Here is a 13,239-nt window from a genome sequence, read left to right as displayed (position 1 = left end):
GTTTAACATTTATATAAGTATGTTTACGGCTTGTTTACGTAACCTGTATTGGTTTGTCCTGAAAACTAAACATTTAATAAAATATATACTCTATAAAGATATGTACAACTGGAGAGAAGACTACATATGTTACTACAAAAAAAATCTTCGTATGTAGCGTCGTTCATAACTCGAATGTTCGTAAGTAGGGGAGGGTCTGTTCTACACACAATGGACACGTACCCGATGTTGAAAGAGAGGGGTTGTGAAAAGTTGAACCCGCCGCCACTAGAAGCAGCCGGAGCGGGAGATGCCGCTGCCCTTGCTCCAAAATTGAAAACTCCTGTGCTGTTGGCGGACCCGAACGCGCTTGCTCCTCCGAACTGAAAGCTTCCACCTAAAGAACAAAAAAAATGTCTTCAAAGCGTCCAACAAGATGGAAACGGTTGCCGGGAGCAATCCGGACGAACCTTGCGCCGAGTTTGCGGCGGCGCCGCCAAAGGCGGGCGTGGAATTGGCCTGCTGGCCAAAAACGGGCGCGGTGGCTGCGGCGGGCTTGGCGCCAAATGTGGGAGCCTGCGAAGCGGCCGACGGGAACGGTGAGCTGAAAGCCGAGCCGAACGCCAGCGTCTGATTGGCGCCGAAATCAGCGGCATTGGAGGAGCTGACAAGGAAGGGGTTGGGAGCTGTGGACGGAGAGGAAGAATCATTGAAGGTTCAAAATATGACAGAAAGTTAAATGACTGTATTTTACGGTGTATAAGGCGCACCCCTGAATGACTTTTTCCATATAAAAGTGATTGATAAATACAGGTTTGCGTGCGACGAAATGGTGGACATTTGGAACACGTTTGAAAAGCCAGAAATTGACTAAAAATTAGTCAAAATAGACTTTTTACTAAAAAAATAGATAGTTTGAACTTTGATAGTTCAAAGGCAGAGTGTAGACTGCAAGGTTAAAATATCCCAATCAGGCTCCACAAATAACCCACACAAGCCAACTGTACACTTGATGCAAAAAGCTATGGACCTAGCTAAACAGAACACAACTGATGAGGAACTAGGTAAAATTATGCCAGAGAAAGCACCTACAAGGGATCATTCCTCAAGATGGTGAAAGAAGAAGGCTACGTTCCTCATCAAGTGTTTCATGCTGATGAAAGCGGCCACTCCATTCCATCAAGCCATCAACAACCATCACAAAAGTAAATAAAACAACTTTATTATACAGTAAAGTTTATTTCTTTAATTATAATACCATAGCACATTTATTATACATAAAATAAGGTATATTTTGTATAGTTTTAAGGCTTAGAAAAGTAGAAAATTATGTTTTATGGACCTGGGATTGGATTATTCTCATTTAAATGGTTTACGATGGGAAACTAATTTTTGGGATACACACTTTTTGCCTTCCACACTGTCTGGGAACCAATTAAGTTCGTAAGCCAAGGTATCTGTGTATTTCCAAAAAGTCGGGCGTTAGATACACACCTGCGGAGGAGGCAGCAGACGTTGCCGAAGCCCCAAAGTTGATGGAACGCGCAGGAGATGCCGCAGCATTGGCGGCCGCGCCGAAAATGAAAGGCTGCGCGGCCTGAGGTGCGGCGGAGTTAGCGGCGGCGGTCGACGGGGTGTCCTGACTCTGCCCGAAGACGAAAGCTTTGGCCGGCGGAGCGTCACTCGCCGCCGGCGGGGCGGCAGCGGGTAGACCGAACATGAACGTGCTGGGAGTGGCGGGAGGTGCTGGTGGTGCAGGGGCTTGCGTGCCGCTGCCGAATAGATTGGCGGTCGGGGTGGATGAGGTGCCGCTGGTCGTGCTGGCGTTGCTTCCCATGAAGAAGAACGGCATTTTGGGAGCATCAGAAGCTGTCCGGAGAAAGAAAAGGATTGTGGATTGATTTAGTGACAAACTTTTGTTGGTTATGCGTACGAATTCAGCGAAACTACCTGGGGCACTTTGTCCGAATACAAAAGAGGAATTTGCGGCTTTTGAATTGGAGGCGTCGTTCTTGTCATCTGCTTTTCCAAAAGTAAAAGGAGATACCGCCGCCGCCGGCTGATGCTGCTGCTGCTCCGCCGCCGGCACACTCGGCTTGCTGAAGGAAAAGCCCCCCGTGATCGCAGACGCGGCATCGGCGTCTTTATTCGCGGCGCCGAAAAGGAAGGGAGACGCCGCAGTGGAGGCGGCAGGTGCCTCCTTCTTCTCTTCCGGCTTCATGAAAGTGAAGGCGGCGGGCTTCTTCTCAGAAGGTACGGCGCCAAAAGTCGGGGCGTCGGCTGGCGCAGAGGTGGGAATTGTGGGTGTCGTGAACACGGAGGTGGCGGGAGTGGCGGTGTTCTCAATGCTCTTCTCTGGAGACGAAACGGGCGCGGCGATGGGAGCAGGCGCCGACAAGGTGGCGGCATCGAATGTTTTGTTTTCAGGTTTGGACAAGCCAAAGCTGAAGGACACTTTCGAGGAGCCGTTACTCTCCGTGGTCGTCGATCCCGCCGCCGACGAGACCTCGCCGAATTTGAAACCAGCTGGGGCGGCGAGCTGCTCCGGCTTTTTGTCATCGCCGGGGGCAATCCCGAATTTTAAGCCCCCGGATGAGGCGCTGAATTTGAAGCCTAGTGAGGTGTTACTGTCTTTAGCGTTGGATTCTGACGAGGAGCTTCCGAACGGGATGCCGAACTTGAATCCTCCCGATGAAGAAGAGGAGGAGGATTCCGATGGGGCAACACCAAACTTGAACCCTCCAGATGCCGAATCTGAGGTAACGTTGGATGTGCCAAATGTGAAACCTCCAGAAGAAGAGGTCGCCGAAGACCCTTGGATCTCCGCCGACGATCCGGGCTTGGGTGCCTCACAAGCGACGCACTTGACGCTGGCCGCCTTGTTCTGCAGTAGACACACGTCACAGTCCCACAGGTTCTCGGGCTTCTTCAACTTGTCTCCAAAGCTGAAGGATAACGTGCTGGTGGGTGGAGTGGGGGCTGCCGCGGATGCTCCTGAGAGGGAAAATACAGAATTGTGGTTTGGGGGCTTATTTGGTGGCGGTTCATGATACAGTGGGACCTTGGCTTACGAACTTAATTGGTTCCCAGACAGAGTGTGTAAGGCGAAAAGTGTGTATCCCAAAAATTAATTTCCCATAGGAAACCATTAAAATGAGAATAATCCGTTCCCGGGTGCCCATAAAACATCATTTTCTACCTTCTAATTTTCTAAGCCTTAAAACTACACAAAATATACCTTATTTTATGTATAATAAATGTGCTATGCTCTTATAATTAAAGAAATAAACTGTACTGTATAACAAAGTCGTTTTATTGACCTTTGCGATGGTCGATGGCTTGATGGAATGGAGTGACCGGTTTCCTCAGCATTAAAAACTTGATGAGGAACGTAACCTTTTTTCACCATCTTGAGGAATGATCCATTCTAAGTGCTTTCTCTGTGATAATTGTATCTAGTTTCTCATCAATTGTGTTCTGTTTAGTCGGGTTGATAGCTTTTTGCATCATATGTACAGATGGCTTGTCCGGGTTGTTTGTGTCGCCTGATTGATGGGATATTTTAACCTTGCAGTCTACACTCTGCCTTTGAACTATCAAAGTTGAAACTCTCTTTGTCGTCTGCCTGTCTCTTTATTGTTTAAATCACCTCCCCTCACTGCTGCGTTCTTGACCAATCACGTGGCTTTAACCGAAGACTGGGGACGGGGAATAGAGGACCAAAACAAGCTGGCTGCCATTTTGTTGTTAGAAGAACAGGCTCGTTCGCGAACGACACATCACTTATTGAGGCAGCTCCGTGTGTATCCCGAAAAAAGTTCATATGCCAAGGTAAAATTTTCATAAATTTAACGTTCGTAAACAGAAAAGTTTGTAAGCCAGGGGGTTCGTAAACCGAGGTATCACTGTATGTCCAAAACATGTTGTAGATTATAAACTGTAGCACATATTGTCCCAAAAATGATTTAACGATTCATTCGCTGCACCTACCTGGTTGAGGGTCCCTATTATCGACTTTGTTCTGTACCATATTATCGCAGTCCGACCCGCCGTCTGGTTTCTTGGACTTGTCTTCAAATCCCGCAAGTGGCGTCGTGGAGGCGGCGGCAGTGGGGCTGGTCACCGTCTTAACAGCGAAGAAGGCGGAGGGCACAGAGGACGAGACTTTTAGCCCCGTGCCAGGTTTAGCAGTCTCGCAGGCCACACATTTGACAGCTTCGGGCTTGTTGAAGACCAGACACGTGTCGCACTCCCACGTTGTCGCCGATTTGGAGAATGGAGAACCCACGGAGACGCTGTTCGTGCCGCTTTTTGGCTCCAAAATAGCCATTGTTTTACTGTCCTTGTTTGCGGCGGGCTGAGGGGCCATGCAGCACACGCACTTTGTATCCGACGGCTTGTTTTGCACTAGGCAGACGTTACAGCTCCACCCAGCTGGGGCTTTGAAAAAGTCACTCAGGGGTGTCGAGCAGGATGTGGAGGATGCGGTGGTGGTGGTGGTGGAGGAGGAATGGGCAGAGGACTGCGTGGAAGTCTCGGGTGACTTTTGCACAGCTGTTGAAGCAAAGCCTAAACAAGCGGTGAGATAAAATAATGGGATAATCAGGTGAGAATAACCAGCAAAGTACCGTGTTAAAAAGACCCATAATCTTTATCTGGTGTTTCAAACAGTTCCTGTTGAACTGTCGCGGCTTGGAATCGAAGCGGATTTACGAGAGACAGAAGATGTGAGACCATCTCTTTTTGACAATGGATGTTACAGCTTCGTGTTTACTTTCAACATTTAGCTTGTAGCAGTCTTGCACATTTCACCATGACTTCCTTGATTCACTGGTGAAAAGGACATTTTGATCCTCCCCTCTTTCATTTAGAACTGCTTCATATAACAAAGAGGGTGCAGAAAGTGCTTAAGATTGAATGACTGTGTCTTTTGTGGTTTTTTTTGTTGTTGTTTTAAGAGTGGCTGCCTATACTACAGGTCCTGTATTTTGTTTTTCCACTTCTTCCTTTCCACTCCCCTTACTTTCATCACTTTACTGCTGCGAAATGTCAAAGTCTCCACTGCAAGACTAAGAAAGGCTAATCCAATCCAAAACCTGATGTAGTCGCCCCACAATGTTGTGTGTTTCTGTTTAAAAAAGGCATACAAGTAAAAGGACTTCTCTTAGCAAGAAATTAGCCTAAATTCGCCTCATGCTTCTTACCGGGGCTCTTGAGGAGGTCCATCACGCTACCCTGTTTCAGTGTCTTGGCTGGTTTGAAAGGTCCATCAAAGTCCTCTGTGCTTGCGTTTGTTGATATTTTCACTTGGGAGGCAAGTGGAGGGGAAAATGATCATGAAACACATGCTAGGACGAACAAAACATAATTGACACATTGAGTTTCACCCTAAAATCGAGTGAGAATATAAAATTGTTACCTGACGATGTTATGGGTGTGGCCATCTTCCCATTTGACATGGGAGGGCCGATTTTTGTTACAGGGGCGCTGAATGTAAAGCCAACCTGAAAAGAAAAAGAAAATCTTACATTTATAGTACAGTGGTAGTCGACCCTCATTTATCACCTGGTTTGCATTACAAGGCTTGCATTTTGTGATAGTTGAAATTTGTGTGCAGAACAGCAGCACAAAATATCGAAAATATGTCAAGTTTCAAGTGGCATATGATTACTTACTGTCGGGGAGAAGTTAGGAGGACTAACAGGGGTCGCTTTGACAATGGGCGAGGAGAAGGTAAAGGGGACTACACACGGGGATGAAACGGGTGTCGCCTAAGGAATGAGGGAGGAGAGAAAGAAACAAGCTGTATTTTGGGCCTGCGTCGAAACTCCAGCGAAGACGTTTGAAAAACGAAGAGCGGACCTTGTTCGTTGGTAATTCCTTGAGGGGAGTGACGCTGGAGGCAGCGGCGGGAGGCAGCGGGGAGGAGAAGCTGAAGGTGGGTAGGGCAGATGTGCTGATGGGAAGTGAAATTGGTCGAAGGTCTGGCAGCTCAGGCATCTGATTGTTAAAGAAAAAATATATTTAGATGATGATTCGGGCCATCTCCAAATTTTGGGGACGACACATTGGCGACTAATGATTAAATTATTGGAAAAGTGACATTAGAGGCCCTGTACTTGGGACTGGAGGTTGGGGATTTTTTTTTAATGGAGAAACTTATATTTACTCTCTGAAAACGAGCAAGAGAAATTATTATGGGAAAATCTGCGTGAGGTTATTCTGTAGATATTTTTTCACCTTCCTCGTGGAAGTCCAGGAATTGTAACCCGATTCGTATTTTGATGCCTGGAATTGATAGTGATTGTATGTATTTGAAAAAATAAAAGCAGAAATGTGCAAAAGTCCAATTTTGATTGAAACAAAAAGACTATTGCACTCCTAAAATCAGGAAAAATGAGGGCTTAAATCCAAGAATTTTTGAATCTAATATGGCCCAAAATGTTTTCTTCCACTATTAACTCATTCACTTCATTTTTTACGCTGTATTGAATGTTGATGTAGTCCTAAAACTCAATATTCTGTGGGTCCTGCAATTTGAGTGACAATGACAAAAACCCTGGCACTGGAGTGGAGTTTGCACAGCTGGCAGTGAATGAGTTAAAATACTTTTGGATTATTTTGACAATCAATTCATTTGTACACGGTACCTTGTCGTCCTCAGAGCGCTTGGACGACGGCCGTGTAGTCTTCCGCTCAGTCTTCATCTTCCCGCCTCCGGAGCTGCTCGGAGCAGGCGTGCTGAACATGGGGTAGGTGGCGGCGCTGGACCCAATTGTGCTTTGAGGAGGACCCCCGGGGCTTCTGTCAGGCAGTTTAGGTGATTGTCTGCCAGGCTGTGGAAACGAATGCCGCCAACGTCAGCATCGGTGGAAAAACATTGCCGGTTAATATCTATGCCAGAAATAGCTGACCTTGTCTCTGGGCATACGGTCCAGATTCCGGCCCGGTCCGCCTGGGGTCAAACTGGGCCTGAAGGAGATGGCGCGGTTCGCAGAGACAGAAATGGTGGAAGGGATCACGAGTTTCTGCACTGGCGGGTGATTGGAATCCCTCTGAGGAAAATAAAACAACAAAAAATGTTTTGAACTTGAGATTCAGCAGCAACAAAAACTGCTCTTGAACTCACAGAATATATATATGTATATATATATTTATTTTACTTTTAATGATTTCTTTTTTTGAGACCTCAAGTAACTTTATCAACAGATTACGGTATCAAAGCAGCAGGCCACAGCTGTGGGTGTGTGTATGTGTCGGTCAAGACGCTCCTGTTGTCGGAGAGTGTAAAAGCTGTCGCACATCTGGCATCGCCTGCCAGCTGTTACCACAAGCGTTGGCAGAAGGGGCTCGCATAGACCACCCGCGGTGACGGCAAAACTTGCATATTGGATGGAGTCAAAAAAAATGAAACCACTTGCCCGCTTCTTTTTGGATGGCAAATGTGATACGTCAAGATCACCGCCCTCCATTGACTGCAAACAAAGGCAAAAAAATATAGTTACAACCTTCCATGTGTAGTCATATCCTTTGTACAATAAATGTACAAAATAAGTAACTAAACAAACAAGCAGGTCCTCCAGGTATACATTTCTGCTGTGACACACACAAAAAAAAAGACAAATTTACCATTTCGCAGAGTGACGCTGCTGCTGGAATCCTCTTGGCATCCTAGAGATGAAAAAAATAATCAAATTATGAGCCATTTGAAATGCAATTTGTCAATCTCTTTGTTTATGCGTGCGTTCGTACTGCAAGAGGACTGGACATGCGCTCCAAAGATTGCAGGATGCGTCGTGCGGTGGCGCTGGTCACTCCGCAGGGATGCGCTCCGGCCGGTTTGGCTTTAATCTGCCTCCTCAGCGGTGCCTGAAAGATCAGAGAGACATTGGATGCCAATGTTTAAAATATTTCAGACACATATTATTTGGTGACTTTAATCCAATCTATGAGAGAGAGGAATGGAGTGGCAGTTGGAGTTTTCACTGCTTGTGACTTTTAGGGTACAGATGCTCCCCAATTTATGACCGAAATATGTTCCGAACGGTTGTTTGTAAGGTGAATTTGTTTGTAAGTTGATTCAGTGCTTTTATTTTGTACGGAATGTATGTTCATGGCTAATATAAGTATTTTTAAGGTTTGCATAAGCATGTTTAATGCTTGTATAAGTAACCTGCATTGGTTTGGACTGAAAAATAAACATATAATAAAATATATGCTCTATTAAGATATGTACAACTGGAGAGAATACTACATTTATCATTACAAAAATGTTCATATGCATCGTTGTTCTTAACTTGAATGTTTGTACATAGGGGAGCGCCTGCATCTGGTTGGAAAAGGTAGTTGTCTTATTCATTTAAATGAATATATTTACGCATATTTTTGAGACAATTCATGAATTGAATAGCATTTTATCTGTTGAAGTACTTCACGATGTCGCGAATAACTGCGGATCAATTCAAAAATGAAGCTTTTTGGTAGTGCGGGTAAGTAAACACTGAATTTTTGCAGGATTATTATCCTTTTTATCATCCTTTGCAGGCTCACCTGGTATGGCGTTCCGGGGCGCGTGTGAGCGCTCCTGACGGCGCCCGCTCCACCATAGGTGGTCTTCCCAGGGTAGAAGGGGGAATCTCCCAGCTGGCTGGAGTTCAGAACTGTGCTGTGCAGCGTCGACTAGAGGGGCAACATTCAAGTGGCATTACTGACGCATAGTAAATTTAATTACAATGATGACCGGGCCCTCCACGCAATAAATTGCAGAAAAAAAATTACACAGTCCAGATACCTTCTTGTGACTGGGGGTTCACTTGAGCAAATGAATCAAACACTCACATTGGCCGAAGTTCCAAAGACAGACAGGTTGAAGGCGGGTCTTTTCAGGCTTGACTGACAAGGCTGCGGCACGGAGATGCTTCTGTCTGCATCTGGGGACCAAAGCTGCGGAAGCGACGCGGTCTTGGATGTGGGCACGTCTGCAGGATAGAACAACGTAAGTTACAGTGTCATTTCTTGACGAAAATTAAGGCTTTTAGGTGCGCCTTATACACCGGAAAATACAGTACTTAAGACCATACGGGACATGTTGAAATTAAAACAGGCTGCACACTCATTTTCATTTAATGGCATACTCGATTTTGTTGCCGGCGGTTTAGACATTAACACCTATGCTGGGGAGTAAAATTAGACTGTAATACAAGCTGTACGGCGATTACATGACCGCACAGAAGTCAAGTGTTAATTCTTCTGTGTTATTCAACCAAATGACAAATAAATAAATCATCAAACACTCCATATATTACCCCCCCCCCAAAAAAAAAATGAGGGTACATCTTCCCAATGAGCAAAGACTTAATACTTCTCCCATTGCCGTACCTTTGTCAGAGGCGCGCGAGGAGAAGCCGCTAGTGGTGGAGATGTTGTCGTCCTCGTGCTGCGAGAAGTTGTCCTTGATCTCCTTGACCAGAGAGAAGCCGGTGGAGAAGGGCCCCGGTGCCGAGGAGGTGGAGGGCTGCGAGAAAAGATTTCCGCCGCTGCTGCTCAACCCCGGCGACGAGGACTCCAGCGGCGAGAAGTGTAGGTGGGTGTGGCTAAGCGGCGGCCGGGACAGCCCAAACTCCTGAAAGTTGAGTGACGCCCGGCTGGTCGAGGGCTCTGCATTGGGAAACGGGAATAGTTAGCCCTTGTTTCACAACCCAAACACTTTAAAAAAAAATAAGAACCACAGCCAAATATTTATGATGCCATTTTAGACTGACAAAAAAATAAATAAATCCATTATAGTGATACCACAAACAACATGCACAAGCCATCTGTACCCTTGATGCAAAAAGCTATCAACCCAGCTAAACAGAACACAATTGATGAGGAACAAGGTAAAATGATCGCAAAGAAAGCACCTACAAGGGATCATTCCTCAAGATGGTGAAAGAAGAAGGTTACGTTCCTCATCAAGTGTTTAATGCTGATGAAAGCGGCCACTCCATTCCATCAAGCCATCAACGACCATCACAAAGTTCAATAAAACCACTTTATTATACAGTACAGTCTATTTCTTTAATTATAATACCATAGCACATTTATTATACATAAAATAAGGTATATTTTGTGGCCTAGAAAATGATGTTTTATGGGGACCTGGGAACGGATTATTCTCATTTTAATGGTTTCCTATGGGTATACACACTTTTCGCCTTACACACTCTGTCTGGGAACCGATTAAGTTCGTAAGCCAAGGTATCACTGGATGTGATTAGTTTTACATGGTGGTGGTGGTGGTGGGGGGGGGTGGCTAACCTGTGTTACTGGTACTGGGTTTAGGTGAGTGACATCCATCAAGGGAGGGGGCCCGCTCTCTGCCGCCATTGGGGGGTGCCAGCAGGCAGTTCTCTGTCACATCAGTCGCTTCGCTGCCTTCTCCATCTCCTCCTCCTTCCCCCCCACCGCCTCCTTCTTCACCTTCCGGAGCTTCTCCGTTCTTGAAGTAGTTCTGCAGCCAGGAGGGAACGATGCTCTTGACTGTGTCGGTCACTCGGCTGATCAGGCCTGATGGCTAGTGATTAGGGGAGGGAAATTGATATGATTGGTCAGGCTCAACATTGATACATGTACATAAAAAAAACAATTTTATTGGAAGCAGAAGGTTTTGCAGGGTTTCTCACACAGAGGTGTTTGCCATCTCTAAAGAAAAATATTGAATTAATATTCAGATATAAGTTAAAGAACCGCAACATGGCGACTAGTTTTGTTAACCGATGTCAGCTGGATAAAGACAGCATTCTTTTTGTTCGATGTTCATGTTTCAGTGAGCAGACGGATGCCAACCTGAGCTCACGACAACTAACTCTTACACTCTCATTCGCTGCCCCCCATATCACTCACCAGAAATAATAAAAGAATATAACTGGGCTCTGTCGAAAAGGTGTACATTTTGTCACCACCGCTGAAATTTAACACTGTCAGGTGAATACATCAGGCCTACATGAACTTTAACCCATGTGCAAATATGACCTTTAACCTGTGTGCCCATCAACAGGAGTTCTGGAGTTTTGGTGGTATTTAGAAGTACAGTGAACCCTCAATATATGGTTTTGTTGTTTATTTGTGTGCTGTTTTCACATTTCACACACGTTTCTTGTATGTATTGTTCTGCATCCGGATTGGCCAAAGTACAATCGACCAATGACAGCAGACTCTGTGCCTCATTTCTATAGAGGGGTTCCCAAACTTTTTTTGACCAAATATCTATTTTGCAAGCAACGAAGCACCGATGATCGAGACGTTATATCGCACATGCAGGTAGAATGGCACACAGGCGAAACAATTGTTCCATTATTTACTTACTTTGTACGACACAAAAGCCCCTAATCTTGAAGCCAAGTTCATTTTTCAACAATAATGTTGGTCCAATTTATACTTACGTTCAATACATTTCGGTGAATAATGAAATAGTCTGAATATTGAAAACTCAATCAATCACTTCATGACATAAATCCTGCTAAGTGACAGCCTAAATGCTGGTATTGTACTCAGAGGAGGAAAAACTTTTTATCAACATTCTCACAAAGAATTTTCCAGTTCCAATATATAGGTTTGAGTTTTCAGAGTGGGTGACAAGTCATTTGTAGTCATGGGAACTGTGATATTATAAGAAATAATCAAGTTACACTGTTTAAATTTAAAGGAATGTTTCACCCGATAGTTTGGTGGCAATCTCACACCAAAACATTCACACATTTGAAAAAAAAAAGCAAGACACCTTGATTTAGATAGCGCTTTTACAACAGCCGAAGCTGTAACAAAACAAACTAACAAAAATAGAAATTCCTCCACTCCACATAACCTGATTTTCAAACTTTTGGTGCCTTGATCTCAGTTTTAAGTTGTCATTCCAACCAGACTTTTTGACACGCTTTGGCCCCCAAACAATACTGTTCCGGGAATATCAGAATCACTGTTACAATCTAATTATGATTGGATGTCAGTCGATGATCCACGTGTATCTGGAGAGTGTACACAAATGAATCTCATAAGAGTTTCTGATACTAAGTGGCGTATACTGTAGGAATTCTAAAAAAAAAAAGAAACATAAAAATCGATCAATGCCAGCCATGTCACACACTGTGCTAGATGTTAGCCTGGAGGCTAATCAGCTGATTGATCTTAAATCAAGCGGGAACTATATTCTATGATGGGAATTACTTTCACGCTACGAAGGAGGAAGGAATTGGGCTTTCAGGAAGACAAATGCGCAGTTATGTGAGGAGTTTAAGAAAACATTTAAAGCGACAGATAATGGAACCATGTGGGGGGCTCTTTAACAGCTTCCTGCGCAATTCAGCCCGGCTAACTTTCGCCACCCTCCAAGCACACCCGCACAAGTAACATAAGAATTAACACCATACAACCAACGACACACTTCCCAACAAGCTCCTTTTTCGATTTCAAAAGACTAAATTCAGTCAATTGACCAATACGAACACGTAAACCACCCCCGCCCCCTCCAGAGAGAGAGGCCAATACAACAATGCGGCTGGCGGCCTGGCTAGTAGTCGGGACATTTTTCTTGGCCGCTAACGACTCAATTGGCTCCATTGACGCATGTGTCGTCGCATAGACCCACGGCCGGGTGAATTCATCCACTCGGGACAAATCCAAGGGTTGACACGGCAGCTGTCCGACAAGTGCGTTGGTGAACGGCGCAAAGCTACACAAGGAGCGGCGCTAATGGTTTTAGCCTCCGCTAGCACGTTCAGAAGCGCGTGGAGGCTACGAGTAGGCCGCAAAAAGGTCTACTCGGAACTTCAAACAAAAACACATGCAAGAAAGCCCGCTGGCCTCGTCGTCGTCGCTGTACACTCATCTCGGAGGCTCCACGCGTTAGCTCGGGGGTCATTACCTGCTTGCTCTTGGCGTAAGGTTTGGAGACGACGTGATATCTCCGACTTCTGATTTTCCCTCCACCCGTGGCCGCCATGGCTCTTGCGTCGGAGAGTATGTCCTGTCGGTGTTTCGGCGCCGGATAGCTGTCATCCAGCACAGCGGCTAATGCCGCGGGGGATTCTGGGAAATGTAGTTAACCGTTTACCATTGAAAATTCATTCTGTTAGCTTCCCAAAACAAAATATTTGCACAAAATACAAGCACTCCACGTATGTGGAAAAATAAACAAAGAATCTTTGATAATTTAACTATCGAACACTGGTTAAATGTAAACATGCAATCATTGGAAACACTTCAATATCAGAAGGACAACTG

General features: G+C 45.3%; 1 protein-coding gene across 1 annotated transcript in view; it reads right to left on the bottom strand.

Moving 5' to 3' along the window:
• Positions 1-12,973, bottom strand: part of nup153 (nucleoporin 153) — a 15,065-nt gene extending 2,092 nt beyond the window's left edge. Inside the window, exons 1-19 of the mRNA XM_089023493.1 lie at positions 12,881-12,973; positions 10,279-10,534; positions 9,358-9,636; positions 8,818-8,957; positions 8,530-8,658; positions 7,732-7,848; positions 7,609-7,650; positions 7,401-7,454; positions 6,894-7,034; positions 6,630-6,815; positions 5,842-5,979; positions 5,655-5,750; positions 5,399-5,483; positions 5,184-5,285; positions 3,970-4,548; positions 1,930-2,973; positions 1,474-1,848; positions 450-665; positions 223-376 (exon numbers count right to left, since the gene is read on the bottom strand). Of these exons, the coding sequence (XP_088879619.1) occupies positions 223-376; positions 450-665; positions 1,474-1,848; positions 1,930-2,973; positions 3,970-4,548; positions 5,184-5,285; positions 5,399-5,483; positions 5,655-5,750; positions 5,842-5,979; positions 6,630-6,815; positions 6,894-7,034; positions 7,401-7,454; positions 7,609-7,650; positions 7,732-7,848; positions 8,530-8,658; positions 8,818-8,957; positions 9,358-9,636; positions 10,279-10,534; positions 12,881-12,958 (4,211 nt within the window). The 5' untranslated portion in view covers positions 12,959-12,973. The remainder of the gene's footprint in view (positions 1-222; positions 377-449; positions 666-1,473; positions 1,849-1,929; positions 2,974-3,969; positions 4,549-5,183; positions 5,286-5,398; positions 5,484-5,654; positions 5,751-5,841; positions 5,980-6,629; positions 6,816-6,893; positions 7,035-7,400; positions 7,455-7,608; positions 7,651-7,731; positions 7,849-8,529; positions 8,659-8,817; positions 8,958-9,357; positions 9,637-10,278; positions 10,535-12,880) is intronic.
• Positions 12,974-13,239: the final 266 nt, after the last annotated feature.

Source organism: Hippocampus bargibanti, linkage group LG20 (genome assembly GCF_051943395.1).
Source record: "Hippocampus bargibanti isolate YZ-2025 linkage group LG20, ASM5194339v1, whole genome shotgun sequence".
Classification (NCBI taxonomy): domain Eukaryota; kingdom Metazoa; phylum Chordata; class Actinopteri; order Syngnathiformes; family Syngnathidae; genus Hippocampus; species Hippocampus bargibanti.
The sequence above is the reverse complement of the archived record's forward strand: the minus strand, read 5'-3'. Positions and strand labels throughout refer to the sequence as shown.